This window comes from Oncorhynchus nerka, linkage group LG27 (assembly GCF_034236695.1).
Source record: "Oncorhynchus nerka isolate Pitt River linkage group LG27, Oner_Uvic_2.0, whole genome shotgun sequence".
In the NCBI taxonomy this organism is placed as follows: Eukaryota; Metazoa; Chordata; class Actinopteri; order Salmoniformes; family Salmonidae; genus Oncorhynchus; species Oncorhynchus nerka.
The window spans coordinates 93382036-93409909 of record NC_088422.1 but is presented as its reverse complement, the minus strand read 5'-3'; the positions used below and the strand labels follow the sequence as shown (position 1 = coordinate 93409909).

General features: G+C 44.6%; 1 protein-coding gene across 1 annotated transcript in view; it reads right to left on the bottom strand.

Annotated features, from left to right (window-relative positions):
* The window catches only part of glceb (glucuronic acid epimerase b), a 92335-nt gene that overhangs the window by 26887 nt on the left and 37574 nt on the right, over positions 1–27874 (bottom strand). The window contains exons 2-3 of the mRNA XM_065012340.1: positions 18175–18268; positions 2183–2703 (exon numbers count right to left, since the gene is read on the bottom strand). Of these exons, the coding sequence (XP_064868412.1) occupies positions 2183–2690 (508 nt within the window). The 5' untranslated portion in view covers positions 2691–2703; positions 18175–18268. The remainder of the gene's footprint in view (positions 1–2182; positions 2704–18174; positions 18269–27874) is intronic.

The window sequence follows — 27874 nt, the reverse complement described above, 5'->3', positions numbered from 1 at the left end:
ATCATTAGAAAACCCTTTTGCAATCATGTTGCACCACTGAAAACTGTTTTGTTGATTAAAGAAGCAATAAAACTGGCCTTCTTCAGACTAGCTGAGAATCTGGAGCATCAGCATTTGTGGGTTCGATTACAGGCTCAAAATGGCCAGAAAAATATCATTCTTCTGAAACTCGTCAGTCTATTCTTGTTCTGAGAAATGAAGGCTATTCCATGCGAGAAATTGTCAAGAAACTGAAGATCCCATACAACGCTGTGTACTACTCCCTTCACAGAACAGCGCAAACTGGCCCTAACCAGAATAGAAAGAGGAGTGGGAGGCCCCGGTGTACAACTGAGCAAGAGTACATTAGTGTCTAGTTTGAGAAACCGACGCCTCACAAGTCCTCAACAAAACAGCAGTCTCGACGTCAACAGTGAAGAGGCGACTCCAGGATGTTATATATACAGCAACAGTAGAATAGGATGGTATTGACTAGAATACAGTATAAACTTATGAAATGGGTAAAACAGTATCTAAACATTATTAAGTGACCAGTGATTCCATGTCTATGTACATAGGGCAGCAGTCTCTAAGGTGTAGGGTTGAGTAACCGGGTGGTGAGTAAGTTCAGGGCAGGGTACTGGATGGAGGCCGGCTCGTGATGGCTATTTAACAGACTGATGGCCTTGAGATAGAAGCTGTTTCTCCAGTCTCTCGGTCCCAGCTTTGAGGCACCTGTACTGACATGGCTTTCTGGATGATAGTAGGGTGAATAGGCCGTGGCTCGGGTGGTTGATGTCGATGATCTCGTTGCCCTTCTTGTGACATCGGGTGCTCTAGGTGTCAAACAGAAAATAAGCGACATCCTCACCACACAGATATCTGATCAGAGATTAAAACCACGGGTACCCGCACATGGAGACCCTCACACTCCATTGTCTACCAATAGTCCATCTCCACGTTGTGAAACAGGAGACCCCGGCGTATCGGTACAAGCACAAAATGGTGCTCCATTAAAGTTGCCACAATCAGGTTTCGTGATCTGCCCGATCAAATCCCAGTTTCATTTGCTTAATGCAACTCAATTGATGGTGCATTATTCACAAGGGGCCAGAGGTGGATTACTTAAGCCTGGTTTCCTGGAAAATTCTCCTACGGACTGTGCAGCTAAATGTCTCTTAAACTCGTACGGACACTGTCCTTTAAGACGGGGTCCGTTCAGACTGCTTTGCACACAACCACTAAGTGCTAGTCCTGACGTGCCATGTATAAACTAGTGTGTGATAGAGCTTTAGTGGTTCCTTTCCTGGTCCCTGTTTATGGAGTTGAGGACAAAGGCAATGAATGTTGGGCTACTTTGCTTTTTTTTTACATTTGACTATTCGCAGAATTTTTCCTGTGGTGGGACCAATCACAGGGCCCTATAAAATCCACATTGCGGAGAATGAGGACAGAATCCAGATATTAAAACGGAATTCAACCATATTCAAAAATGTTTTGAACTTAGTAGAAAACAAATTAATTTGCCAAAGACAAGACTAGAACAGAATGCATCAGTGATTCGTATTTTCCTGCAACTTTATGCCACGGTGAGGAATGCCCGTGTCCGCGCCGCGAGGAATGCCCGTGTCTGCGGTGCGAGCGTATGTCTGCACATTGTGTAGCCGTTAGCGATGATGCTAATTATAACCATCTTCTGTTAGATGGAAAGGCTTTCCCAAAAACCTTCCCATTTAAAATCTCTACCAAAGTAGCCTATGGCTACCTGGCAGAATGAGATCATGACCATTTGCATCAATCCAGTGGCCATTTGCTTTGCAAACTCTCCAACTACAAGAGCGCTACACAAACATGGCTAAGCAAACAGTCTCTTGTTGGTTCATACTACAACCCAAAATAAAAAATCTAATTTTGTTATTCTTCTATTTTTTTAAAGTTTGGGAATCACAGAAACCTTGAAAAACCAAACAAAGAAAACTACATTTGGGGAAAAACAAATAAGATTTTATAAGGCCATACATTCGTGATGGTATTGATCAATAAGTAGTAATTAAGGCGATTAAAGGATTGATAGACTAGCTCTGATTTCCTGTGCGTCAGGTGAATCAAAATAACGGTTGTAATGTGGTTGGCTGCAATAAAATGCCTTTTCTCGTGGACGGTGTCACGGATCAATGTTGGCACCTCAAGGGATTCGACTCACCTTCCACTCCACTGATGCACTTGACGCGGTCGCGCACCTCCACGTTGTATGCCTCGAAGGACATGAAGACGCCATCCGGGTGGTAGGGCTCGCGCTGCGCGTACACCTTGGAGTAGCTGTGCTGGAACTCAAAGCGCTCGTAACCGTCGTACTGCACCACCTTGCCGTACACCTCAAAGTACTTCTCCAGCCAGCTGAAAGGAAAGTACACTTCAGCACCGTCCCGCCGACCCTTTATCGTGACGTCGTCGTTAATCAGGCAGTCCATCTCTTCGTACTTGATGCCGGCAGCTCCGCCTACTATGGGCGGCGGCTCCGGGGGCTGCTGCTGGCTGCTAATGCTGGCGTCGCCCCCCTTAGCGCTGGGGGGTGGCGGCGGGGCCCGCGGGAGGAAGCGCAGGGCGGTGTCGCTGGAGCAACGGTTCCACAGAAGCATGGTGAGGAGGGTGAAGAGGGCGCAGATGACGATCAGGGTCTTGTAGTTGACCCGGGCCGCCAGGCAACGCATGGTCACAGCACACCTGCACAGGGGGAAACAGAGACTTATTAATAGTATCCTTTGACAATATTAAGTATATAAGACACATACTGTGCCTTCGGAAACTATTCAGACCCCAGAACTTTTCCCACATTGTTACGTTACTGCCTTATTCTAAAATGTATTAAATCGTCAATGCCTCCTCCCCTCAACCAACACCCCATAATGACAAAGCAAAAACAGGGTTTTATACATTTTTGCAAATGTATTACAAAATTTAAAAAAATAGAAATATAAGATTTACATAAGTATTGTGGATGGGTCTGAAAACGTTCCGAAGGCACTGTAGATACAGGCAGCCTTCCTACTTCATTTTCCGCAGTGGAAGGAGTTTAATGGCTGTGATAGGAGAATACGGAGGATGGATCAACAAAAAGGAGGAAGTTGGTACAGAATACAAATACTCCAAAATATGCATCCTGTTTGCAACAAGGCACTAAAGTAATACTGCCCAAAAAAATGTGGCAAAGCCATTAACTTTGTCCGAAATACAAAGTGTTATGTTTGTGGAAAATACAACACATTACTGAGCGCCACTCTGCGTATTTTCATCATGTTATGGGTATGCTGTAATTGTTAAGGACAAGGGAGATTTTCAGGATTAAAAAAAAATCTAATGAATGGAGCTAAGCACAGGCAAAATCCTAGAGGAAAACCTGGTTCAGTCTGCTTTCCACCAGACACTGGGAAATTAATTAACCTTTCACAGGACAATAACCTAAAACAAAGCCAAATTTACACTGGAGTTACTCACCAAGAAGACAGTGAATGTTCCAGAGTTATTGTTGAGACTTAAATTTACTGGGAAAATCCATCGCAAGACCTGAAAAATGGTTGACTAGCAATGATCAACAACCAAATTTGACAGAGCTTGAAGATTATATATATATTTTTTAAAATAATGGGCACATCTTGCACAATCCAGGTGTGGAAAGTTCTTAAGAGACTTACCCAGAAAGACTCATCTCTGCCAAAGGTATGTCATGATGTTGGTCTGCAGGTGAGGTTTATGACCCCAATAAATACCTTTCCCCCCTCTCTACTCTAGAGTGACTCCTGGATCAAGAGCCTCGCAGGCTAATATTTGTTTTGTGCAGCAAACTGTGTAGCATTTTGAGTTCCTTGTATAGTTCAGTAAGAAACTGTACAAAAATATTCACAACGCGATCATTAGCATTCTCTATGGGATTTTACATGTACTTGATAGCATTGCTAATCCTCAGATTGCAGAGTATAAGTGGGGTTTGAAATCCACGGCCCTTGGGATCAGTGCCGATATTACTGAATATCCCCGTATGACACAAGGTTGGAATGATCATCTTGATACCACACAAGCCAAGAGAGCATTGGCGTCAATATGGTCCAGCATCCCTGTGGAACGCTTTCAACACCTTGTAGAGTCCATGTCCTGACAAATTGAAGATGTTCTGAGGGAAGGGGGGGGGGGTCAATATTATGAAGGTGTTCTTAATATGTTGTATACTGTGTGTACTTCTGCTGTACAACTACTACTGTCATCATATGTGTGGCCCTCATCTTCAACAAAAAAACATGCAACGTGTTATCTGGGAGCTTCATTGATACAAACAAGAGAGGTGTTGGGATGTGGGGAAAAACAGCACAGATAGTCACTCCAACACTAGCCTACTGCTCTACACCGACAGGCTTGGGCTCCACAGCTCCCGGTTCTAGACAGAGCCGACAGGCTTGGGCTCCACAGCTCCCGGTTCTAGACAGAGCCGACAGGCTTGGGCTCCACAGTTCCCGGTTCTAGACAGAGCCGACAGGCTTGGGCTCCACAGCTCACGGTTCTAAATAGAGCCTACAGGCTTGGGCTCCACAGCTCACGGTTCTAAATAGAGCCTACAGGCTTGGGCTCCACAGCTCACGGTTCTAAATAGAGCCTACAGGCTTGGGCTCCACAGCTCACGGTTCTAAATAGAGCCTACAGGCTTGGGCTCCACAGCTCACGGTTCTAAATAGAGCCTACAGGCTTGGGCTCCACAGCTCACGGGTGATCAATTAAGGAATACACAAAGTAGACTAAACCGCTTAAGGAGATGCAAGGTGATTGAGGAGCATCTGCAGATGAGTTGATGAGAATCGAATGCAGATTAACTTGAGGAAAGGAACCAGCATTATGGTAAATGTGATGACGAGCAGCATTTGCAATTAGTTGTTTGTGTACGCCTTTTGCAGCTGCTTCCGCTTGAGGGTTGGGAATGGAAAACATTCAACTACCACTTCAGAGGCTTGCATAGACCAATTCACATAACGCATGTCAGCATTGGCAGTTTTAAATGAGCACAGGGGTGGAGAGTGAGAACAAGGAGTAAATAGCTAGAATAGTGTTTTCCAAATAGTGGATCACAGACAGTCCCTCTTTGGTTGTGGGTAAACACTTTTGTCTACGAGAACGGTAATTAAGAACTTGAAACGCTTTGAGGTGAGGGTCAAAACTAGATAAAGGCTGGAGTCGACGTCTACCAGGTGAACGAGACGCGTCAATTCATTCACCCGATTAACAGTGCCAATCAGCGCGGGTCCGAGACTCACGTCGTCTGCCCTGTTGTTTCTGGCATTTCCATCGTCCTGAGAGAAATCAATAGGCAAACCCTCTCACTAATTACAGCTTACGGCGCTAGGAGTTGCAGATGCAGCAACGACAAAGACTCGGCCTTCGCACAATACAGGAGGAGAGAGAGAGGGTAGAAAATCATTACTTCCAACAGCATCTCAATGCTTCAGCTTAATCCAGCCACAGCTAAAGGTCAACACAATGAATGCGCATTAATTCCACAATGGGAGCAATCTATCTGCCCTAGCAACGCCGAGTCAAATTACAACGATAATGGTCTCTGGTCTCCAACAAAGTTATACACCAAGGACAAGCATGTAGCCAGACAAGGACAACAGGAGTTAGGAGGTTCCAGTTCTCTCTAATAAGCATGTAGAGTAAAGACATGATATGAGGCAGGATATGAGGCAGGATATGAGGCAGGATAGGCTACTCTCTTAAGAACAGCCTTGAGTGCTGGGTGATTGAAAATCTCAGTCAAATTATCAATAATATAATAATGCTCTTAGCAAAAAATGTTTATTTTATTTACAATCTGTAGACACTATGAGAATAGAAAGGTTCACAACTTTTGTGAAACACAGCTGAAAAATATATACCAAATAGAAACCAAAACCGGATGGTGTTCAGAACTAGATGGGAGGGGTGGAGGGGAGCTGAAAGATGTATAAGCTGGAAGTAGAAGCCTAAGTGCTGTTGTCGATTCGTTTACTCCAACTAGGGGAGGGGTGGTAGGGTTATGCGGAAACAAAGGAAAACATATACAGTACCAGTCAAAAGTTTGGACACAGGGTTTTTATTTTTTTGTTCTCCCCCCCCCCCCTACATTGTAGAATAATAGTGAATATATCAAAACTATGAAATAACACATGTAGTAGCCCCCCAAAAGTGTTATATTTGAGATTCTTCAAATTAGCCACCCTTTGCCTTGACAGCTTTGCACACTTGGCATTCTCTCAACCAGCTTCATGAGGTAGTCACCTGGAATGCATTTCAATTAACAGGTGTGCCTTGTTCAAAGTTCATTTGTGGAATTTCATTCCTTCTTAATGCGTTTGAGCCAATCAGTTGCGTTGTGACAAGGTAGGGGTGGTATACAGAAGATAGCCCTATTTGGTAAAAGACCAAGTCTATACTATGCTTATTTGAACTGTTGGCAAAGGGAAACGACAGTCCATCATTACTTTAAGACATGAAGGTAAGTCAATACGCGGAACATTAAGAACTTTGAAAGTTTCTTCAAGTGCAGTCGCAAAAACCATCTGGCCACAGGAAAGAAAGACCCAGAGTTACCTCTGCCGAAGAGGATAAATTCATTAGTTACCAGCTTCAGAAATTGCAGCCCAAATAAATGCTTCAGAGTTCAAGTACCAGACATCTCAACATGACTGTGTGAATCAGGCCTTCATGGTCGAAATGCTGCAAAGAAACCACTACTAAAAGGACACCAATAAGAAGAGACTTTCTTGGGCCAAGAAAACACTATTTTTCCTTCCTTGGTGAGATGTAGAGTAGGTAAACGGATGATCTCCGTGGTGATGGAGGCGTGATGGTGTGGGCTGCTTTGCTGTGACACTGTCACTGATTTATTTACAATTCAAGTCACACTTAACCAGCATGGCTACCACAGCATTCTGCAGCGATACGCCATCCCATTTGGTTTGTGCTTAGTGGGACTATCGTTTGTTTTTCAACAGGATCATGAACCAAAACACACCTCCAGATTGTGTAAGGGCTATTTGACCAAGAAGAACATTGATGGAGTGCTGCACCAGATGACCTGGCCTGAAGCCAACAAGTGCTCAGCATGTGGGAACTCCTTCAAGTCTGTTGGAAAAGCATTCCAGGTGAAGCTGGTTGAGAGAATGCCAAGAGTGTGCAAAACTGTCATCAAGGCAAAGGGTGGCTATCTCAAATATATTTTTATTTGTTGAACACTCTTTTGGTTACTCCATGATTCCATATGTGTTATTTCATAGTTTTGATGTCGTCACTATTATTTTTACAACGTAGAAAATAAAGCAAAACCCTTGAGTAGGTGTGCCCAAACGTTTGACTGGTACTGTATACATTCAGCCTGGTGTTAGTAACCCAGCTCACAATATAAACCCTGAAGATCATGTGTTAATGATCGTGTTCTAACAATAGCTGCTGCAAATACATGAGCAGTATGGGGTGGGTGAGAAACACACTTTCCAATAATAGCGAGCACTTCCATTTGGAAATAGGTCTACACATGGTTCTCTCCAAGTATCAACTGCTGGAGGGTGAAAGTGAACTCTGCAGTTACCAACTTTAAGTGTCATGTCATGTGAAACATCTGCTTTGGCAGACCTCTGCATATGTAAAATATTGCTGTGTGAATAAAAGTATCATTGATATTTGGAGAAAAGTCAGCATAGTGGAGAGATGAATGATTGGGCTGCTGGGAGCTCTGACAATGATGAGAACTCTGGGAGGAAGCCTGGGGACTGCACAGTGAAAGATAAGCAGACTGTCTCCATCTTGTCAGGGCCTGACTATAAATAATTGGATCTTATTAGGTAGTGTGCTGCCGGCAGAGCTCAGTCAGTGGCATGGCTACTGGCTATACCACTAGGCTTCACTGAGTCCAGCCAATCACAGCCTGCCTAAACCAGGACAAGACCATAGTGACTAGACAAGTGGGCAAGGATAAATCTAGAACTTATATCGCATTGCTTGTAATTCATTCACGTTCTCGCTCACCACCTTTCATGAATCCACATCTCTTGTGATTGATATGATCAGACTGTTAAAACGGATCTCCTCAAGGTTCTGGAGAAAGAGCCATTTCAATTAAAACCTGTAGCATCTTTCAATTCACTTGTGAATGTAACCTATGTATTATGTACGACTTAACTACAGTTCAGACAACACCACTAGGCTCTATCTAGTGGACTAGACAGTAGCAGTGTTTTCATGGATCATTTCGGCCCAAATCCACTTAAGTGCATGAGATATGAGATGGGCCTCTGTGTAATCCAAGGGCAATCAGCTTGACTACGGATGTGTTGCACAGATGTAATCCCTCTGGTAATATCCACGATTTGAACTACAGACTTAGGGGGGAAGTACTCCAAAACAACAGACAACAACCCAGATAGGGAGTACAAGGCTGTTGAGGATAAAACCCCTTCATGCCTGACAGATTGTGGTTAAAAGGGGGGAGTGGAGCTTTTCAGCTTAAATGAGCCAACGTCCTGCTTCGGAGAATTGAAAGATACTTAAAAATTTGACACAGCAGCATGGGACCTGCGTTTAAAATGAGCTCATCAATCTGTAGCCAGCACACATGACCAAATGCCCTCAGTATGCTTTGAGTTCATCCATCGCCACGGCGCTCTGGCCAAAGTTCACGCCCACTACCCGTCCTCATCCTGGTGATGCATGGCCTTCCCAGGGGGCCAAGGGGGAGGGATGAGACAGGAGGAAATGAAGGACTCCATTGAAATGCTGCTAAGCATACTGCTGAGCTTAAAACAGCCTAGCCTTTAGCCTTGATAAATGTGTGTATGGGGGGGTTCTCCACTGTCTGAGCTTAAGAAAGCCCAGATAAAAAGGTGTGTGTGTGGGGGGTATCCACTGAGCTTAAAACAGCCCGGCCTTCAGCTTTGATAAGGGGGGTCTCAGTAATGTGAGAACATCCACTGCCCTTGGCCTCCACCCCAGCCTTGGCAACCTAGCCCCTGGGAGCATAGGGGCTACATTGTCTTTAGATGCTGTCCCGATAATGGCCATCAGGGGTGGGAGGAGGAAGGCTGGCCCTGGCACTAGGGACTGGGGAGTCTGAAAGGACTGCTGTCAGGTTTAGTGGCCTCTGCTCTGATTGGATGGTTTGGCTCCGGTCACCTTATGGTTGTCAGAACTCTTCCACTCAGTTTTTTTATAACACTGACTGGGCATCAATGATGAGACAAAATGAAGAGGGCAGCTGCTGCTGCTAGCATGCTGATGATGTAGGACTACATGTGGTGTTGTGTTGGCTTCCAAGGGGTTGGGACGACATGCCATATTGGGCCCAACCTGCCCAGCCAGGTGGGGTTAGACGACTACGGCGAGCTTGACAGAACGGTCATCAGATATACCGTCCAACTCTTCAAGTCATTTAAGTCCCAGGAATAGATCAGAGGCAGGTGCATGCCAGGCTTGCCAAGACTTGAAAATCATCTCAGTCAAAAAGCTGGTTGAAATACAATGCATTTCTTCTAGGCAACATGAGCCTTGTCAAAACTTACAAACAGTCCTTGAAGACCAACAGAGACATAATAGTATGTCTAACCTTGGACGGTTGGAGCAGAGGTCATGTCAAACCTTGGCTGGTTGGAGCAGAGGTCAATCGATATGTTGAAGGGGTTTACGTGTTGAGAAGTATCTTTGTGATCCGAGGTCTCGGGACTGTAAACACAGAAGCCATGAGGAGGGAGGTCTCCGAGTTCCAATTGCTCGCAGCTTCTCCGGTCATCTCTGACATCACTCATAGGCCAGCTCCGATGACAGGCGTTTGCTCATTGGCTGAATGCTGGCAGCAGCTGCGCTGCATTGTTAACGTGTCAGAAATCTCTGGATGCAGTAACAGCTGCTTCAAAACTACCCAGGATACACCGTGCTCAAGAGTATCTCATTCTGCCTTGGAACGTCAACATACTGCCAACATACCAGCTGGCCAGTTAGTTTAATGTGCATGTATAATAAGGGGGGTACTTTAACCCTTCACACAACAGCAAGAAGACAGAAAAGGATTGGCTACTTAGTTACTGCCTGCTTAAAGCCAATCTCCTACTACAAGTTCTGTTTATAATGACGAGACCGCGGAAAGAGCAAAACAAGTGGGCCTAACATTGTTCTTCAAATGTGAGCAGAGGGTTTGTGTCGTTTTACTGATAACATAAGGAGGGATGAGGAAGCACATCCTGCAGTATTTAAGTTCATTTTCCTGTCATTATCCTTTTCCCCGTTTAGGCAAAAGCATTCATGTCCTACGACCTTTGCCTCCATACCAAAACCACCATCTGCAGTACACAAAGGGTGATAGTGAGGATTATTCAGCACTAAGATAATTGGAAGCCCATCTCACAAGCACCTGAAAGTATGTTTTCATTGGTATGCTTAGGCTATATCAAGTGATGTGTGAATACCAAGAGGGTAGAAAAACAATGCTCATGCCAGCAGACCTTTTTAATGGCAGTCCTCTGGAAGTTCTGGACATTCTCTAGCTACCTGCTTATCTCCCGGCTGGTTCCAGAACAGAATAAACCCTTCATGACAGCCCACTGTAGCAGCAGAGCCCTGGGTTGGGCAGACCACTGTAGCAGCAGAGCAGACCACTGTAGCACCAGAGCCCGGGGATGGGCAGACCACTGTAGCAGCAGAGCAGACCACTGTAGCAGCAGAGCAGACCACTGTAGCAGCAGAGCAGACCACTGTAGCAGCAGAGCAGACCACTGTAGCAGCAGAGCCCTGGGTTGGGCAGACCACTGTAGCAACAGAGCCCTGGGTTGGGCAGACCACTGTAGCAACAGAGCCCGGGGATGGGCAGACCACTGTAGCAACAGAGCCCGGGGATGGGCAGACCACTGTAGCAACAGAGCCCGGGGATGGGCAGACCACTGTAGCAACAGAGCCCGGGGATGGGCAGACCACTGTAGCAGCAGAGCCCGGGGATGGGCAGACCACTGTAGCAGCAGAGCCCGGGGATGGGCAGACCACTGTAGCAGCAGAGCCCGGGGATGGGCAGACCACTGTAGCAGCAGAGCCCGGGATGGGCAGACCACTGTAGCAGCAGAGCCCGGGGATGGGCAGAACACTATAGCAGCAGAGCCCGGGGATGGGCAGACCACTGTAGCAGCAGAGCCCGGGGATGGGCAGACCACTGTAGCAGCAGAGCCCGGGATGGGCAGACCACTGTAGCAGCAGAGCCCTGGGAGCCCGGGGATGGGCAGACCACTGTAGCAGCAGAGCCCGGGGATGGGCAGACCACTAGCAGCAGAGCCCTAGCAGCAGAGCCCGGGCAGCAGATGGGCAGACCACTGTAGCAGCAGAGCAGAGACCACTGGGAGCCCTGGGATGGGCAGACCACTGTAGCAGCAGAGCCCTGGGTTGACCACTGTAGCAGCAGACCACTGTAGCAGCAGAGCCTTGGGTTGGGCAGACCACTGTAGCAGCAGAGCCTTGGGTTGGGCAGACCACTATAGCAGCAGAGCCCTGGGTTGGGCAGACCACTGTAGCAGCAGAGCCTTGGGTTGGGCAGACCACTGTAGCAGCAGAGCCCTGGGTTGGGCAGACCACTGTAGCAGCAGAGCCCAGACCACTGTAGCAGCAGAGCCCTGGGTTGGGCAGACCACTGTAGCAACAGAGCCCTGGGTTGGGCAGACCACTGTAGCAACAGAGCCCTGGGTTGGGCAGACCACTGTAGCAGCAGAGCCCTGGGTTGAGCAGACCACTGTAGCAACAGAGCCCTGGGTTGGGCAGACCACTGTAGCAGCAGAGCCCTGGGTTGAGCAGACCACTGTAGCAACAGAGCCCTGGGTTGAGCAGACCACTGTAGCAGCAGAGCCCTGGGTTGGGCAGACCACTGTAGCAGCAGAGCCCTGGGTTGAGCAGGCTGTTGTTTTTATCCCTCTGCTGTTTTCTGGTGTGGAAAAAGAATATAACAGCCATCATTGCGATAACGCCTCAGCGCTGGTGAGCTGCCCTTGGGGAGGTATCGGAGCAGAAGTCCCCGTGTTTGTGCAACCAGGTGTTCCTGCCCCAACTACACACTCATGACATTTTCAGTGGTCTCTGGGTGAATTCAGGCAGGGGCTCAGACTGCTGTAAATAAGCTCTGGCTGACTGGAGCTCAGGGGCCTGTTAACTGCTACTGTGTCGGAGACGAGAAGGGTGTCCGTGTGTGTGTGTGTGTGTGTGTGTGTGTGTGTGTGTGTGTGTGTGTGTGTGTGTGAGGCAGCTCGTTAGAAAAGACAAACACGCCTCCCATAAAATGTGCTCCTCTGTAGGTCGTCTCACTCCTCTTCATCAGTTAATGCATGGCTCACTCAGTCACATTTAGGCGTTGACAGCATCACTACCAAGGTTGAGGCCAAATTCTCCCTTGGTGGTGCCTCAACACAAGGGAAGCGACCGCAGCTCAGCTTCAATAAGTCACACTGATGACAGAGTATTAATATGCACCACAGTGCATGTACCATCCACAACATATTCAAATGTCTGTTCTGTAATCGTGGTAACACCCCTACACATTGCCCTTTCAAGTCTTCAGATGCCTGCTGCTGCCTGGGCGTAAGAACACACCGTCACAGCGAGTTGTATCTCAGAGGAGAGGAGTAGAGAAGGAGAGGGGGACAGGGGGAGAGAGCTAGCCCTTCATCACATATTAAAACACATCTTCTGTTAGCAATGAGTTCACATTCTGCCCCAAACACCTGCTCCATCACCTGCCAGTCACAGAGGCAGGTGTCTCCCAATCAGACGTTGGCACACGAAAGCAAACCTGTTGCGACCTTCACTAAAGGATGCCAGTCCTCTGGGTGGAAAGGTTGTGTCTCTGACACGGACTGGATATAGATCATCCTGCAGAGAAGGAGATCATCTTGCAACTACACCTTGTGAAATAATGATATTAATGAATTACTGAATCAGAGTGCAAAGGGATTCACCAACAGAGTCAGTGGTGAGCTACGTTCACCATTCTAACATGTTAGTCATCATATTTTAACAAATATTTCAAGAAGTTCAGAAAAGAGAGTTGTCAAAGCAGAAGCTCTATTTTAAAAAATAAACGTTTTTAAGAGTCCAACCTCAAGGCCAAACAGTTTTTCCCAGAGTAGTATGTGTCTCCATTTACCATCTCACCAGGCCTCTCAGGGGAGTAGCAGGACTTCCAGCAGCTCGATACCCTGCTGGCCTCCAGCCTTGTTAATCATGCATGGGTGTGGATGCCCTCGCCACTCCAATAGTGCCCAGCAGACCTCACATTGGACTGCAGTAAGAGTCTTCTTCAAATCAATCAAAACTCCTATCCAGATGTTTGCAGTGGAAAACAGAATAGCTTATAGCTTATTCTAGTCTAACCCTGTGAGAATGTGTATTTGGATTAATACAGGGTTTTAAAAGGAGTTTACTGTGTGAGAACTCCAACTCCAAGACGATATTCTTCAGACTTCTAACAACCCAGAGTGTCATATGGGTGTTTACAAATGTAGAAAAATGTAATTATTGAAAAAATGATGCCCATTTCAAGGCCAGGTAAGGCTGAGATATCTACATGTAGGATTTATCCTCTAAAGCTGGGCCTATATAATTGAGTGAAGACGTGTTCTGCTGATTTTAGCTGAGGAAGGTCTCTACCAGCCAGCCGGTGTTTACCGTCTGTGCCCTGATAACACAAGACTTAAGCACCAGGTCTTTCTTACCTGGCATTGGCCCTGCATTCCACTGGGCTTCTCTCTTACATTCCGTTTGTTGAATCACCGTAGCAAACACACTGAGCTAACAAATTGAGTTCGATGTGGCCAACAAAGAAGTAATTTCACATTAGTGCTGCACAATGAAACATTGTTTATATCTCTCAGAGCAGGCAGAGAATGGAGGAAATTGCTTTGAAGTGAATGTCTCGGTCCAACCCGTCGCTAGTCCAGGGATTAGGCAGGTTATTACCAAAAAGCCTACAATATTAGAGACCTACAGGGGGGATTAAACACGCTCCTAATCAACTGGAGAAGAGACAGAAAAATAACCACTCTTCAATGCCATTACTGTGACCTTTGCACATCATTTATAAGCAGTGCACAACAACAAGTAGCCTCTACAGCAGCATAACAGAATATGATTCAGGGACAGAGCAGGACATGGGATCCTTCCACAGTAAGTCTTACATGTAGCCTCTACAGCAGCATAACAGAATATGATTCAGGGACGCAGCAGGACATGGGATCCTTCCACAGTAAGGCTTACATGTAGCCTTGTAGCAGCATAACAGAATATGATTCAGGGACGCAGCAGGACATGGTATCCTTCCACAGTAAGTCTTACATGTAGCCTTGTAGCAGCATAACAGAATATGATTCAGGGACGCAGCAGGACATGGGATCCTTCCACAGTAAGTCTTACATGTAGCCTCTACAGCAGCATAACAGAATATGATTCAGGGACGCAGCAGGACATGGTATCCTTCCACAGTAAGGCTTACATGTAGCCTCTACAGCAGCATAACAGAATATGATTCAGGGACGGAGCAGGACATGGGATCCTTCCACAGTAAGGCTTACATGTAGCCTTGTAGCAGCATAACAGAATATGATTCAGGGACGGAGCAGGACATGGGATCCTTCCACAGTAAGTCTTACATGTAGCCTCTACAGCAGCATAACAGAATATGATTCAGGGACGCAGCAGGACATGGTATCCTTCCACAGTAAGTCTTACATGTAGCCTCTACAGCAGCATAACAGAATATGATTCAGGGACAGAGCAGGACATGGGATCCTTCCACAGTAAGTCTTACATGTAGCCTTGTAGCAGCATAACAGAATATGATTCAGGGACGGAGCAGGACATGGTATCCTTCCACAGTAAGTCTTACATGTAGCCTTGTAGCAGCATAACAGAATATGATTCAGGGACGGAGCAGGACATGGGATCCTTCCACAGTAAGTCTTACATGTAGCCTTGTAGCAGCATAACAGAATATGATTCAGGGACGGAGCAGGACATGGGATCCTTCCACAGTAAGTCTTACATGTAGCCTTGTAGCAGCATAACAGAATATGATTCAGGGACGGAGCAGGACATGGTATCCTTCCACAGTAAGTAGCTTACATAACAGAATAGCCTCTTCCACAGCAGCATAACAGAATATGATTCAGGGACGCAGCAGGACATGGGATCCTTCCACAGTAAGTCTTACATGTAGCCTTGCAGCAGCATAACAGAATATGATTCAGGGACGGAGCAGGACATGGGATCCTTCCACAGTAAGTCTTACATGTAGCCTTGTAGCAGCATAACAGAATATGATTCAGGGACGGAGCAGGACATGGGATCCTTCCACAGTAAGTCTTACATGTAGCCTTGTAGCAGCATAACATGGGATCCTTCCACAGTAAGTCTTATATGTAGCCTCTACAGCAGCATAACAGAATATGATTCAGGGACAGAGCAGGACATGGGATCCTTCCACAGTAAGTCTTACATGTAGCAGCATAACAGAATATGATTCAGGGACGCAGCAGGACATGGTATCCTTCCACAGTAAGTCTTACATGTAGCCTTGTAGCAGCATAACAGAATATGATTCAGGGACAGAGCAGGACATGGGATCCTTCCACATTAAGTGTTACATGGTTAAAACCCCATGACATAGCAGGGTTACAGGTGTTGGGACCTTGAACATGTGACATATCCCCTCCGGGTGAGTCTTTTACAGGAAGAGGGGGTATATAAAAAGCAGCCCGTGGGGCTGTAGGGGACACAGCTTTGATCAGCATCTGTGTATGTACCCAAGTCCTGTCCTCTCGCTCCATGCAGACTTCCAATTACCAGCCTGATACAGGCTAATGAATCCAGAGCACGTTCAAAGACTTCTCCTTTCCTTTTGCTATCAACCTGATACGGTTTGGGTTTAGGGAAATCCGGCACAGCTCTGCTTACTCAATTAAGATCAGGTCAGATTGGGTCAGCATTAATGCAGTTCTATGGTTCCAAAGTAAGTTACTGTTGAAAAATGACAGGTACAGGGCCTTCGGGAAGTATTTCACACCCCTGGACTTGGTCCACATTGGGGGTAGAGCCTGAATTTAAAATGGATTCAAAATTAGACTGTCGCTGGCCGACACACAATACCCTATAATGTGGAACTATGTTTTTAGAAAGGTTTACAAATTAATACAAAACGAAAAGCTGAAATGTCTTGAGTCAATAAGTATTCATCCCCTTTGTTATGGCAAGCATGAATCAGTTCAGGAGTAAACACTTGCTTAATAAGTCACACAAGTTGCAATAATAGTGTCTAACATGATTGTTTAATGACTACCTCATCTCTGTAACCCACACATACAATTATCTGTAAGGTCCCTCATCTCTGTACCCCACACATACAATTATCTGTAAGGTCCCTCAGTCGAGAAGTGAATTTCTAACACAAATTCAACCACAAAGACCAGGGAGGTTTTCCAATGCCTGACCAAGAAGGGCATTGAATATATCCCTTTGAGAATGGAGAAGTTGTTAATTACACTTGGATGGTGTATCAATGCACCCAGTCACTACAAAGATACAGACTCCCTTCCAAACTCAGTTGTCGGAGAGGAAGGAAACCGCTCAGGGATTTCACCATGAGGTCAATGGTGACTTTAAAACAGCTACAGATTTTAATGGATGTGACAGGAGAAAACTGAGGATGGATCAACATTGTAGTTTCTCCACAATACGAACCTAAATGACAGAGTGAAAAGGAAGCCAGTACAGAATAAAAATATTCCAAAACATGCATCCTGTTTCCAACAAGGCACTAAAGTAAAACTGCTAAAAATGTGGCAAAGAAATGAACTTGCTTTCCTGAATACAAAGCGTAATGTTTGGAGCAAACCCAACACTACACATTACAGAGTACCACTCTTCCTATTTTCAAGCAGGTGGTGCCTGGTCATTGGCAAGGACTAGGGAGTTTTTTTATTTTAAAAAATGGAATAAAGCTAAGCACATGCAAAATCCTAGAGGAAAACCTAGTTGTCTGCTTTCCACCAGACACTGAGAAATGAATTAACCTTTCAGCAGGACAATAACCTAAAATACAAGGCCAAATCTACACTGGGTGTTGACTGAGTTACAGTTTTGACTTAAATCTGCATGAAAATATACAGTGAGGGAAAAAAGTATTTGATCCCCTGCTGATTTTGTACGTTTGCCCACTGACAAAGAAATTATTGGTCTATAATTTTAATGGTAAGTTTATTTGAACAGTGAGAGACAGAATAACAACAAAAAAATCCAGAAAAATGCATGTCAAAAATGTTATAAATTGATTTGCATTTTAATGAGGGAAATAAATATTTGACCCCCTAGCCAGTCTCCAGATCTTAATTCCATAGAAAATCTGTGGAGGGAGCTGAAGGTTCGAGTTGCCAAACGTCAGCCTCGAAGCCTTAATGACTTGGAGAAGATCTGCCAAGAGGAGTGGGACAAAATCCCTCCTGAGATGTGTGCAGACCTGGTGGCCAACTACAAGAAACATCTGACCTCTGATTGCCAACAAGGGTTTTGCCACTAAGTACTAAGTCATGTTTTGCAGAGGGGTCAAATACTTATTTCCCTCATTAAAATGCAAATCAATTTCTAACATTTTTGACATGCGTTTTTCTGGATTTTTTGTTGTTATTCTGTCTCTCACTGTTCAAATAAACTTACCATTAAAATTATAGACTGATCATTTCTTTGTCAGTGGGCAAATGTACAAAATCAGCAGGGGATCAAATACTTGTTTCCCTCACTGTATATATCAAGACCTAAAAATGGTTGTCTAGTAATAATGAACAACTTATTTGACAGAACTTAGAGAATTATAAAAAATAAAAATAGGCAAAAGTTGCACAATCCACGTGTGGAAAGCTCTTATAGACTTACCCAGAAAGACTCTGTAGTCGCTGCCAAAAGGGATTCTGACGTGTATTGACTCAGGGGTGTGAATACTTATGTAAATTAGCTTATTTCTGTAATTTTCTAAAATCATGTTTGCTCTTTGTCATTATGGGGTAGTGTGTGTAGATGGGTGAGGAGAAAAATACATTTTGAAATCAGGCTGTAACATGTGGAATAAGTCAAGGGGTATGAATACTTTAAGAAGGCACTGTAGGTACTCACCCTAATCCATTCAGCAGAAAACAGCCAACGGATCAGTCATGTCCCCGGCTACGGGTTCCCCTGGATCTAGTTCATCTGGCCGACTCCTCACCACCTGCAACAAAAACATCACATTCCATTACAATGACGAGCAGTGTGAACACTTAAAATGTTCACTTTTAAATTAAATTTGGGATTCGTAACATTACGACAAATCCCAGTACGCAGAAAGTAAACAGCATAGTGGGTCAATTTCCACAAGAACTAAGAGCGTTGAAGCGCGAGGCTCAACTTCTTCAAATGCTGACGCTCCAGATTCTCAACTAGTCTTTGCTTCTTTAATCAGAACAACAGTTTTCAGTTGTGCTAACAATTGCAAAATGGTTTTCTAATGATCCATTAGCCTTTAAAATGATACCCTTGGATTAGGTAACACAACATGCCATTGGAACACAGGACTGATGGTTTCCAGCTACAATAGTCATTTACAACATTAACAATGTCCACACTGTATTTCTGATCAATTTAATGTTATTTTAAAATGGACAAAAAAAATGATTTTGAAAGAAAAGCACAAGGACATTTCTATGTGACCCCAAACTTTTGAACGGTAGTGTAGTTGAGAAGGAAATGCTAATTATGTGAGGTGGAATTGAAGTACAGTAATGGTAGTACAAGTATTATTTACAATGCTTAACCATCTGAAAAGGCATTGTGAATTTTATCACATTTTTATTTAACCTTGATTTAACCTCTTCAGTCGACCCTCTACTTTTTTGAACATTTTGTTAAAAATCGCGCAACATTTCAGCGCCCTGCTACTCATGCCAGGAATATAGTACGTTCATATGGTTAGAATGTGTGTATAGGAAACCCTCGGACGTTTTTAAAACTGGTTAAATCACGACTGTGGCTATTACATAACGTGCGTTACATCGGAAAGCGCAGGAAAACCTGATCACAGAAAATGGAAATAAATATCCTTGCGCCACTTCCAGCAATTGTTAACAGTGAGCCGAATTAGATAAGACCGAGCATTCAACTCCCACAGCATCCCCATGTAGTCGAGTATCTTGTGAATTTAACCATCTTTGATTCTTGGTTGAACCGAAAGAGGGGCACGACTTACCTCCGGTCTCCGCCCAGATCATTCCGGAAGAGCTCTCTCCTGAAATTTTTTCCAAGACGACAGCTAATGATATATACATCACCTACGGATGATTTTTATCGCTTATTAACGTTTACTAATACCTAAAGTAGCATTACAAACGTATTTCGAAGTGTTTTGTGAAAGTTTATCGTCTACTTTTTGAATTAAAAAAAATGACGTTACGTTGTGAAATCGCTGTTTTTTTCGTTTATCACACAGTCTACATATAACGATATCTTGGCTTTATATGGCCCGATTTAATCGAAATAAAGACCCAATAGTGTTTATGGGACATCTAGGAGTGCCAACAAAGAAGATGGTGAAAGGTAATGACTGTTTTCTATTTTATTGTGCGGTTTGTGTAACGCCGAAATGCTAATTATTTTGTTTACGTCCCCTGCTGTGCTTTTCTGTTGTAGTGTATTGGTGCATTCTATCAGATAATAGCTTCTCATGCTGTCGCCGAAAAGCATTTTAAAAATCTGACTTGTTGCCTGGAATCACAACGAGTGTAGCTTTAATTTGATACCCTGCATGTGTATTTTAATGAACTTTTGAGTTTTAACTAATACTATTAGCATTTAGCGTAGCGCATTTGCATTTCCAGAGCTCTAGTTGGGACGCAAGCGTCCCAGGTAGAGGTAAGAGGTTAACTAGGCAAGTCAGTAAACAAATTATTATTTACAATGACGGACTACTCTGGCCAAACCCCGACGACGCTGGGCCAATTGTGCGGCGCCCTATGGAACTCCCAATCACAGCCGGATGTGATAGAGCCTGGATTCGAACCAGGTACTATAGTGACGCTTCATGCACTGAGATGCAGTGCCTTAGACCGCTGCACCACTCGGGAGCTTATAGTTTTAACAGAAAGCAGATGTTTTTTGTTTTTTCAACATTAAGAAAATGTTTCAGTTTGTCACATGGCTAACAGTGACTACCTACCGACGAGGATGACTTACTAAATTTAGGCCTAAAACTCCAGGAAAGAAGTTCCATATGATCACATTGTAATAAGGTTAACATTTTGGATGAGTTACCAGGCAGACATCTTTGGTCGTTTCAAAAATGGTCCCTAACAACATGAAAGCATAATGACCTAACCACCAAGGGAGACAACAACAAGGCCTGTAGGGCAGATCATGTTGTGTGTGTTTGCTGGACGGAGACAAGCTGACTGGGCGGCAGCCATTTTGGACTTCGACCACTGACAGGGAACATCAAGAGTTCCCAGACCAAGACCGGGCTCTATCAGTGTCTGCAATCATCAGGCCTACATCGGGAGATCAGACAACTCCTGGGCAAACATGGTCAGAGAGAAATGTGTCTGTGGGAAGGAAGAGTCTTCTAGTACCCTGCTGATAGGGATGAAAGGCTGTGATGAGTTGTAGAAATGAGCACTTAAAAAGAAACATGCAGGGATTATATCTCTGCAATCAAATTAGGCCAATCAAACAGCCAAGTCTCATCCTCTGGCGTCTGATGTTCATTGGACAAAAAGGCTTAGAAATATATCAGACAGAATCAGATCTATTTGGAGAGAACATAAAGGTCACTCCGACATATGTATCCATACCAGGAAAGTTCAACATGAAAGGCAGACTCCATGGGGTGGAATTCACAGGTTAAATATAATCTGGAATATTGAAGCTCCATGTTCTCCTCCATTCAGAGGCCTATTCGTTAAAGGTCAAATGTGCCCAAACTGTGCTGCATCAAATACAAATGATTCATTGTAAATCACTAAACACACCCTCTTTGGCTAATCCTGTACCGTTTGGTGGACAAGATTACAGAGCCAAAATTGGCAGGATGTTGGTCACTGCAGCAACCAGTGGCACGGATACAAATTGTATGCAAATTGTGGGTCATAAACATGCTGCGATTAAGACGTTCAGGCAACACAATCTCTGGAATAATAGGCTATGGGTAATCTTAGCGAGATCAGCTTTCACCAGAGCATGAGAATTTAGCTGGATATCTATAACATGATCCTCATGCTGAGGCTATCCTCCTAATCCAATAAGTATTGACGTCCATCTTCCTTCTTACTGAAATCACTACTATTAACTGTGCCCGGGCATTTAGCCTATATTAATTGTAATTTGTCAAATCAGACAATAATATCTAATTGTTCACAACAGGGTTTGTTACAAGGTTCAACACCACACTTCAAGATTTGCAGGGTGAACGACGTTAACGTTGGCCTTTTTTATGGGAGAATTGATCAGGCAGTAAATCAGATCACGCTGCACTTGCCCTTTGTTGGGGGTTTCAAGACACATTCCTTTAACAGGCGTAATGTTTCTTGAAGTAAATTACGATTGATCGCTCTTCCACAGCCTTTTCAGTCACACGTTTTGAGGGAAAGCAAAAGTGATTGCCGTAATGCTTTTTGACCAGGGGTAAATGATGGTCTTACATCAATAGCCAATGACTTAAGGCTCTGAATGACCCATAAATGATGCTGAGGAAACAAACACATATTTGTAATTGCAACCATGATGAATTTACAGGCGTCTCAACCACTAGGTCATTAATGCACTGCCAATCCATCATGAGCAATGTGTAGAAAGTGACAGGGATACTTCACCTTGCAATTAATCGCGCCCCTATAACGTTGCTACAGCGGAGGTGGAAAGGGCTGTTAAATAGAAGACTGTTAAATCACCGCACAAAGAGAGACGATCAATCTTTTATCAAAACGGGCTTATCGACAAAGCACTCAAATCAGGTATTAGAAAGTTTATAACCGCTGGTAACATACAAGCCCTGTTGTGGGCACGGTGTTACATAGTGGAGCGGATGCTTGAACAACAAAGAGACTATTTTCAGTCGAGGCTAAGATGGGGTGGAGCAGGAAGCTGGATGTTTCATTGGGGCAGAGCTGTGTGGGAGGATTTTTCGTAGAATTATAATATTTAATTGCATTTGATCTATTGCTATTGATCTAGCCATCGGACCAGAGTACTGACACGCAAAGGAGGCTATAGGAAGACAAAATCACACACAACAAATCTGGGCATCAGGTCATGTGATGAAGGCCTGGTTTGACAGGTCATGTGATGAAGGTCTGGTTTGACAGGTCATGTGTTGAAGGCCTGGTTTGACAGGTCATGTGGTGAAGGCCTGGTTTGACAGGTCATGTGGTGAAGGCCTGGTTTGACAGGTCATGTGGTGAAGGCCTGGTTTGACAGGTCATGTGTTGAAGGCCTGGTTTGACAGGTCATGTGTTGAAGGCCTGGTTTGACAGGTCATGTGTTGAAGGCCTGGTTTGACAGGTCTGGGTGGTGAAGGCCTGGTTTGACAGGTCTGGGTGGTGAAGGCCTGGTTTGACAGGTCTGGGTGGTGAAGGCCTGGTTTGACAGGTCATGTGATGAAGGCCTGGTTTGACAGGTCATGTGATGAAGGCCTGGTTTGACAGGTCATGTGATGAAGGCCTGGTTTGACAGGTCATGTGATGAAGGCCTGGTTTGACAGGTCATGTGATGAAGGCCATTTAGAGATGCTACTAATATCAAATACAACCCCCCATGGCCACCTTGAAGGTGACAGGCATGATAAAGCACTATGCATCTTTTATGACCCACATTGCAACAGGGAACCTCAAAACCCTGTTAGACTGAAGAGGAGGCACTAGAGGCAGGGTATGAGTGGCCAGCTGAACACTGCCTCAAGATACTAGTCACCTGAAATTAAGTAGGATAACAGAGCAGTGGTCTTCCAAGTGGCTACGATAAGAAAAAATAGCACTTTCCCCTTTAGGGGGAAAAAAACTATTCTGCACTCAACGAGGGAAATTTAACATGGCTATTCCCTTAAAACCATGTGTAGTCCATTTTATAAATAGGGATAATAGATTAAAATAGTTTTTTAAATCCCTTTGAATTCAGAAAACATGTTGGCAAGCAAGACGGTCAAATCAATATTCCACAGCAATATGGAAATCTCTACTCCTACAGGGCTAGACAGCTGTAATCGTAGCCAAGAAGCAAGGAGATAAATGAAAATGAGTAAAGTAAACTACACAGCTAGCAGCTCAGCCTTCCGACTCGCTGAGCAGAAAGCAGCTCAGCCTTCCGACTCGCTGAGCAGAAAGCAGCTCAGCCTTCCGACTCGCTGAGCAGAAAGCAGCTCAGCCTTCCGACTCGCTGAGCAGAAAGCAGCTCAGCCTTCCGACTCGCTGAGCAGAAAGCAGCTCAGCCTTCCGACTCGCTGAGCAGAAAGCAGCTCAGCCTTCCGACTCGCTGAGCAGAAAGCAGCTCAGCCTTCCGACTCGCTGAGCAGAAAGCAGCTCAGCCTTCCGACTCGCTGAGCAGAAAGCAGCTCAGCCTTCCGACTCGCTGAGCAGAAAGCAGCTCAGCCTTCCGACTCCCTGAGCAGAAAGCAGCTCAGCCTTCCGACTCCCTGAGCAGAAAGCAGCTCAGCCTTCCGACTCCCTGAGCAGAAAGCAGCTCAGCCTTCCGACTCCCTGAGCAGAAAGCAGCTCAGCCTTCCGACTCCCTGAGCAGAAAGCAGCTCAGCCTTCCGACTCCCTGAGCAGAAAGCAGCTCACCCTTCCGACTCCCTGAGCAGAAAGCGGGTGTTTGTTGTGCGTCACTCCCCCTCTCTCCAGGCACCAACGTGGCACTCTCCCTCTAGATGTGCCCCTCGTCTTTCCCACAGGAATGAACATCTGGACACAGCCAGGCCCGGCCTCAGTCAGGCCACATATGGCCACTTCCTCACACACATACAAAGGTGAGAAAAAAGGCATGCGAGCCTTCGTAACAAACCATTCCTAAGCCTTGGGATGTGTAATGTTTAAGAAGCAGAATGGTTGTTCAACATGATCCAGGGATCTCAGTTCCTGCAGAGAGGTAGCTTAGCACATCTCTGGACTGTAATCTTTACCGTGACACTTATCATAGCCTTCATCAAGTGTCCTTTCATCTGACACTTCAAAGCAGGGGGTTGACACCTTGCACACATGCAATGACTCAACCAGGCTCCAACCTACCCTTCACTTTGTACATGGTGTAAAGAGGGGGGGTCTATTAGATTAAGGATCCTCACATTAAGTGCTGTTCACATTGGCAGTTTGAAATGACTCAAATCCCCCCAAAAATTGCATCTCTGATTGAAATCGGTTATTTTTCCTGCAGTCTGAACTAGAGGTCGACCGATTATGATTTTTCAACGGCGATAACGATACCGATTATTGGAGGACCAAAAAAGTTGATACCGATTAAATCGGCTGATTTAAAAAAAACATATATTTGTAATAATGACAATTACAACAATACTGAATGAACACTTATTTTAACTTAATATAATACATCAATAAAATCAATTTAGCCTCAAGTAGATAATGAAACATGTTCAATTTGGTTTAAATAATGCAAAAACAAAGTGTTGGAGAAGTAAAAGTGCAATATATGCAACGCAGGACACGCTAGATAATATCTAGTAATATCATCAACCATGTGTAGTTAACTAGTGATTATGATTGATTGTTTTTTATAAGAAGTTTAATGCTAGCTAGCAACTTACCTTGGCTTACTGCATTCGCGTAATAGGCAGTCTCCTTGTGGAGTGCAACAAGAGAGGCAGGTGTTATTGCGTTGGACTAGTTAACTAAGGTTGCAAGATTGAATCCCTCGTGCTGACAAGGTGAAAATCTGTCATTCTGCCCCTGAACGAGGCAGTTAACCCACTGTTCCCAGGCCATCATTGAAAATAAGAATGTGTTCTTTACTGACTTGCCTAGTTAAATAAAAGGTATAAAAAATAATACATTTAAATAAAAACAAATGTAAAAAAAAAAATTATTGCCGTCCAAAAATACCGATTTCCGATTGTTATGGAAACTTGAAAATCGGCCCTAATTAAATCGGCCATTCCGATTAATCGGTCGACCTCTAGTCTGAACCTACAGCCAAAAAGGCACATGGAATCTGATATTTCAAGCCACATTTCAAACCACCTTCATAGCCTGCACCACTGCACACACACCCGGCGTTACTGTGACAACTAACTTGGCCATGTCAGCTAATGACTGCTGTCTGAACACATACAAATCCTATTTGGTAACTTCTAACTTCCGCTTTGGACAATCAGTATTCCATAACTAATTTGAGCATTCAAGCCTTGTTCACACTGCAGGTCTAAGTATGATGTTACTGCATTGTAAATTCCGGACACTCGTCCTTCCCTGGCGCTCTGAGCGAGCATCCATCAGGACTTCTACTCAGGGTGTGTGTGGGCCTGTGATGGTCCATCTGCTCTGCAGTCATAACACTCATGGTCTTGATAGCTGGCTAATCATTAACTAATCAAGCCATGGACATTAATAGTGGCAGGCATCATTGGCCATCTGATACCCAGAGCAGTGTCAGGAAAACTGAGTCGGTGAAACAAAGAACCAAAATGACAGAGATATCTGCTTCCTGAGACATTACACGCACACAGCCAGCTCAGTTCTGATTCAGAACATAGATCCCCGAGTCAACCAGTCACACAGGCAGCTCAGTTCTGATTATGAACATAGATCCCTGAGTCAACCAGTCACACAGGCAGCTCAGTTCTGATTATGAACATAGATCCCTGAGTCAACCAATCACACAGCCAGCTCAGTTCTGATTCAGAACATAGATCCCTGAGTCAACCAGTCACACAGGCAGCTCAGTTCTGATTATGAACATAGATCCCTGAGTCAACCAATCACACAGCCAGCTCAGTTCTGATTCAGAACATAGATCCCTGAGTGAACCAGTCACACAGCCAGCTCAGTTCTGATTCAGAACATAGATCCCTGAGTGAACCAGTCACACAGCCAGCTCAGTTCTGATTCAGAACATAGATCCCTGAGTGAACCAGTCACACAGCCAGCTCAGTTCTGATTCAGAACATAGATCCCTGAGTGAACCAGTCACACAGCCAGCTCAGTTCTGATTCAGAACATAGATCCCTGAGTGAACCAGTCACACAGCCAGCTCAGTTCTGATTCAGAACATAGATCCCTGAGTGGGTTGAGCTGAAGATCTAAACAGAAGTTTTAGAGCGTCAGTAGACTCTTCAGTGACAGGAGTCCATCACATATTCTGAAGGAACGGACACTCCCATCATTGCACACCTTCCCATTTCAAGTGATTTGACTGTCATATTCATAGAAAAGCAAACACAAAAAGGAAAACAGCTGAGAAATTACACAAAGCACGAAGACAGATCTATGACATTTACTGTGGAACGTTGAAAGAACGAATCAAAGCAAAGTATTCCAGGGTCTGCTTCCTGTATCATGGAAGAAAAGACTGAGCTAAAACCTTGGAGCAATTAAGGTGTCAGCATGTTTAAGTTCGGCTGGCGGCTCACCGAACGTGTGCTCGCATGCTCCCTTAAAAAGACCTTCTCCTGAAAAACAAGAAAACTATCTGAAATGGTACCGTTTGGCCATTCTGAGATGCTGTAGCGAGTACACTTCCTCAAAATAGTCAGAATTAATCTAAGATAACAAGAACTCTGTAATTGATGTTTTTGAAGAGGAAATCTTAGTCACGCAACTTTACATTAAGATGTTTGGTGCGGTATTTCAATTTTAAAAAGTTGCAAGAAAACGAGTCATCTCTCATTGAATGACAAAGACTTTAGTGAAGAATCCCTACTGCTGACCAATCACCAACGAAGGGGCGTAGACTTCAGTGAAGAATCCTTACTGCTGACCAATCACTAACGAACGGGCGTAGACTTCAGCTACCAACGTCCTCGTCTCCAGAAAAACAATGTGAACAACCTAACACAAAACTTACCGAAGTCGAAAACAAACACGTCCCAAAATGTCGTCATAATCCATTGAAACTCACCCCAACTGTTTTGGCTGGGGGACGCGTGCGGACGCCTTTAGAGCTCCTTGATTCATTAGAATAATACAGTGTGGCTGCCTGTATGTTTGTGTAAACAAATACTAGGAAGGATGAGTCTGTACACCATGTCAGACTCAACACTAATGTATATGAAGATCACAAGCTGCTTCCCTGACAACACTTCAAAAGGCTGAGGCAACAAAGCTGAATTCTAAATGAGCACAGAGAGAGAGAGCTGGAACACTGAACTACACAATATTTAATCTGGCATCCGATGAAGATGGAAAAGAAAGTGCCTCTTACCAGGCTAATTTCCATTCTGCATAAAATATTGCAGGTTAAATAATAGATGCACACTTGAAAGGGAAATGGAATCTCTCTCATTTCTGATTTATAACAGTGTCAGAAATGCTGCTCGTAAAATCAGGATGGACCAAGAACATCTTAATGCGGACCGGCAAATACAACATCACAAAGCAATATTTAGATTAGAATATGCAAGACAACTACACATGGGTGGGAAACGGAGACATTATTAAGACTCAGGTCTCCAATTTGGTTTGTATAGAGCAACGCAGCTTCTATTTATATCACAGCTGACAGGATTCTCTTCAGCAGTCTCTGGAAGCACACTGGGAGTATCACGCCAACACAATAACCCTGGCTGATGGGGATAATTAGGCCCTAAATCCTGAGATGGCTACTGCAGAACTACACACCCCTAATATCC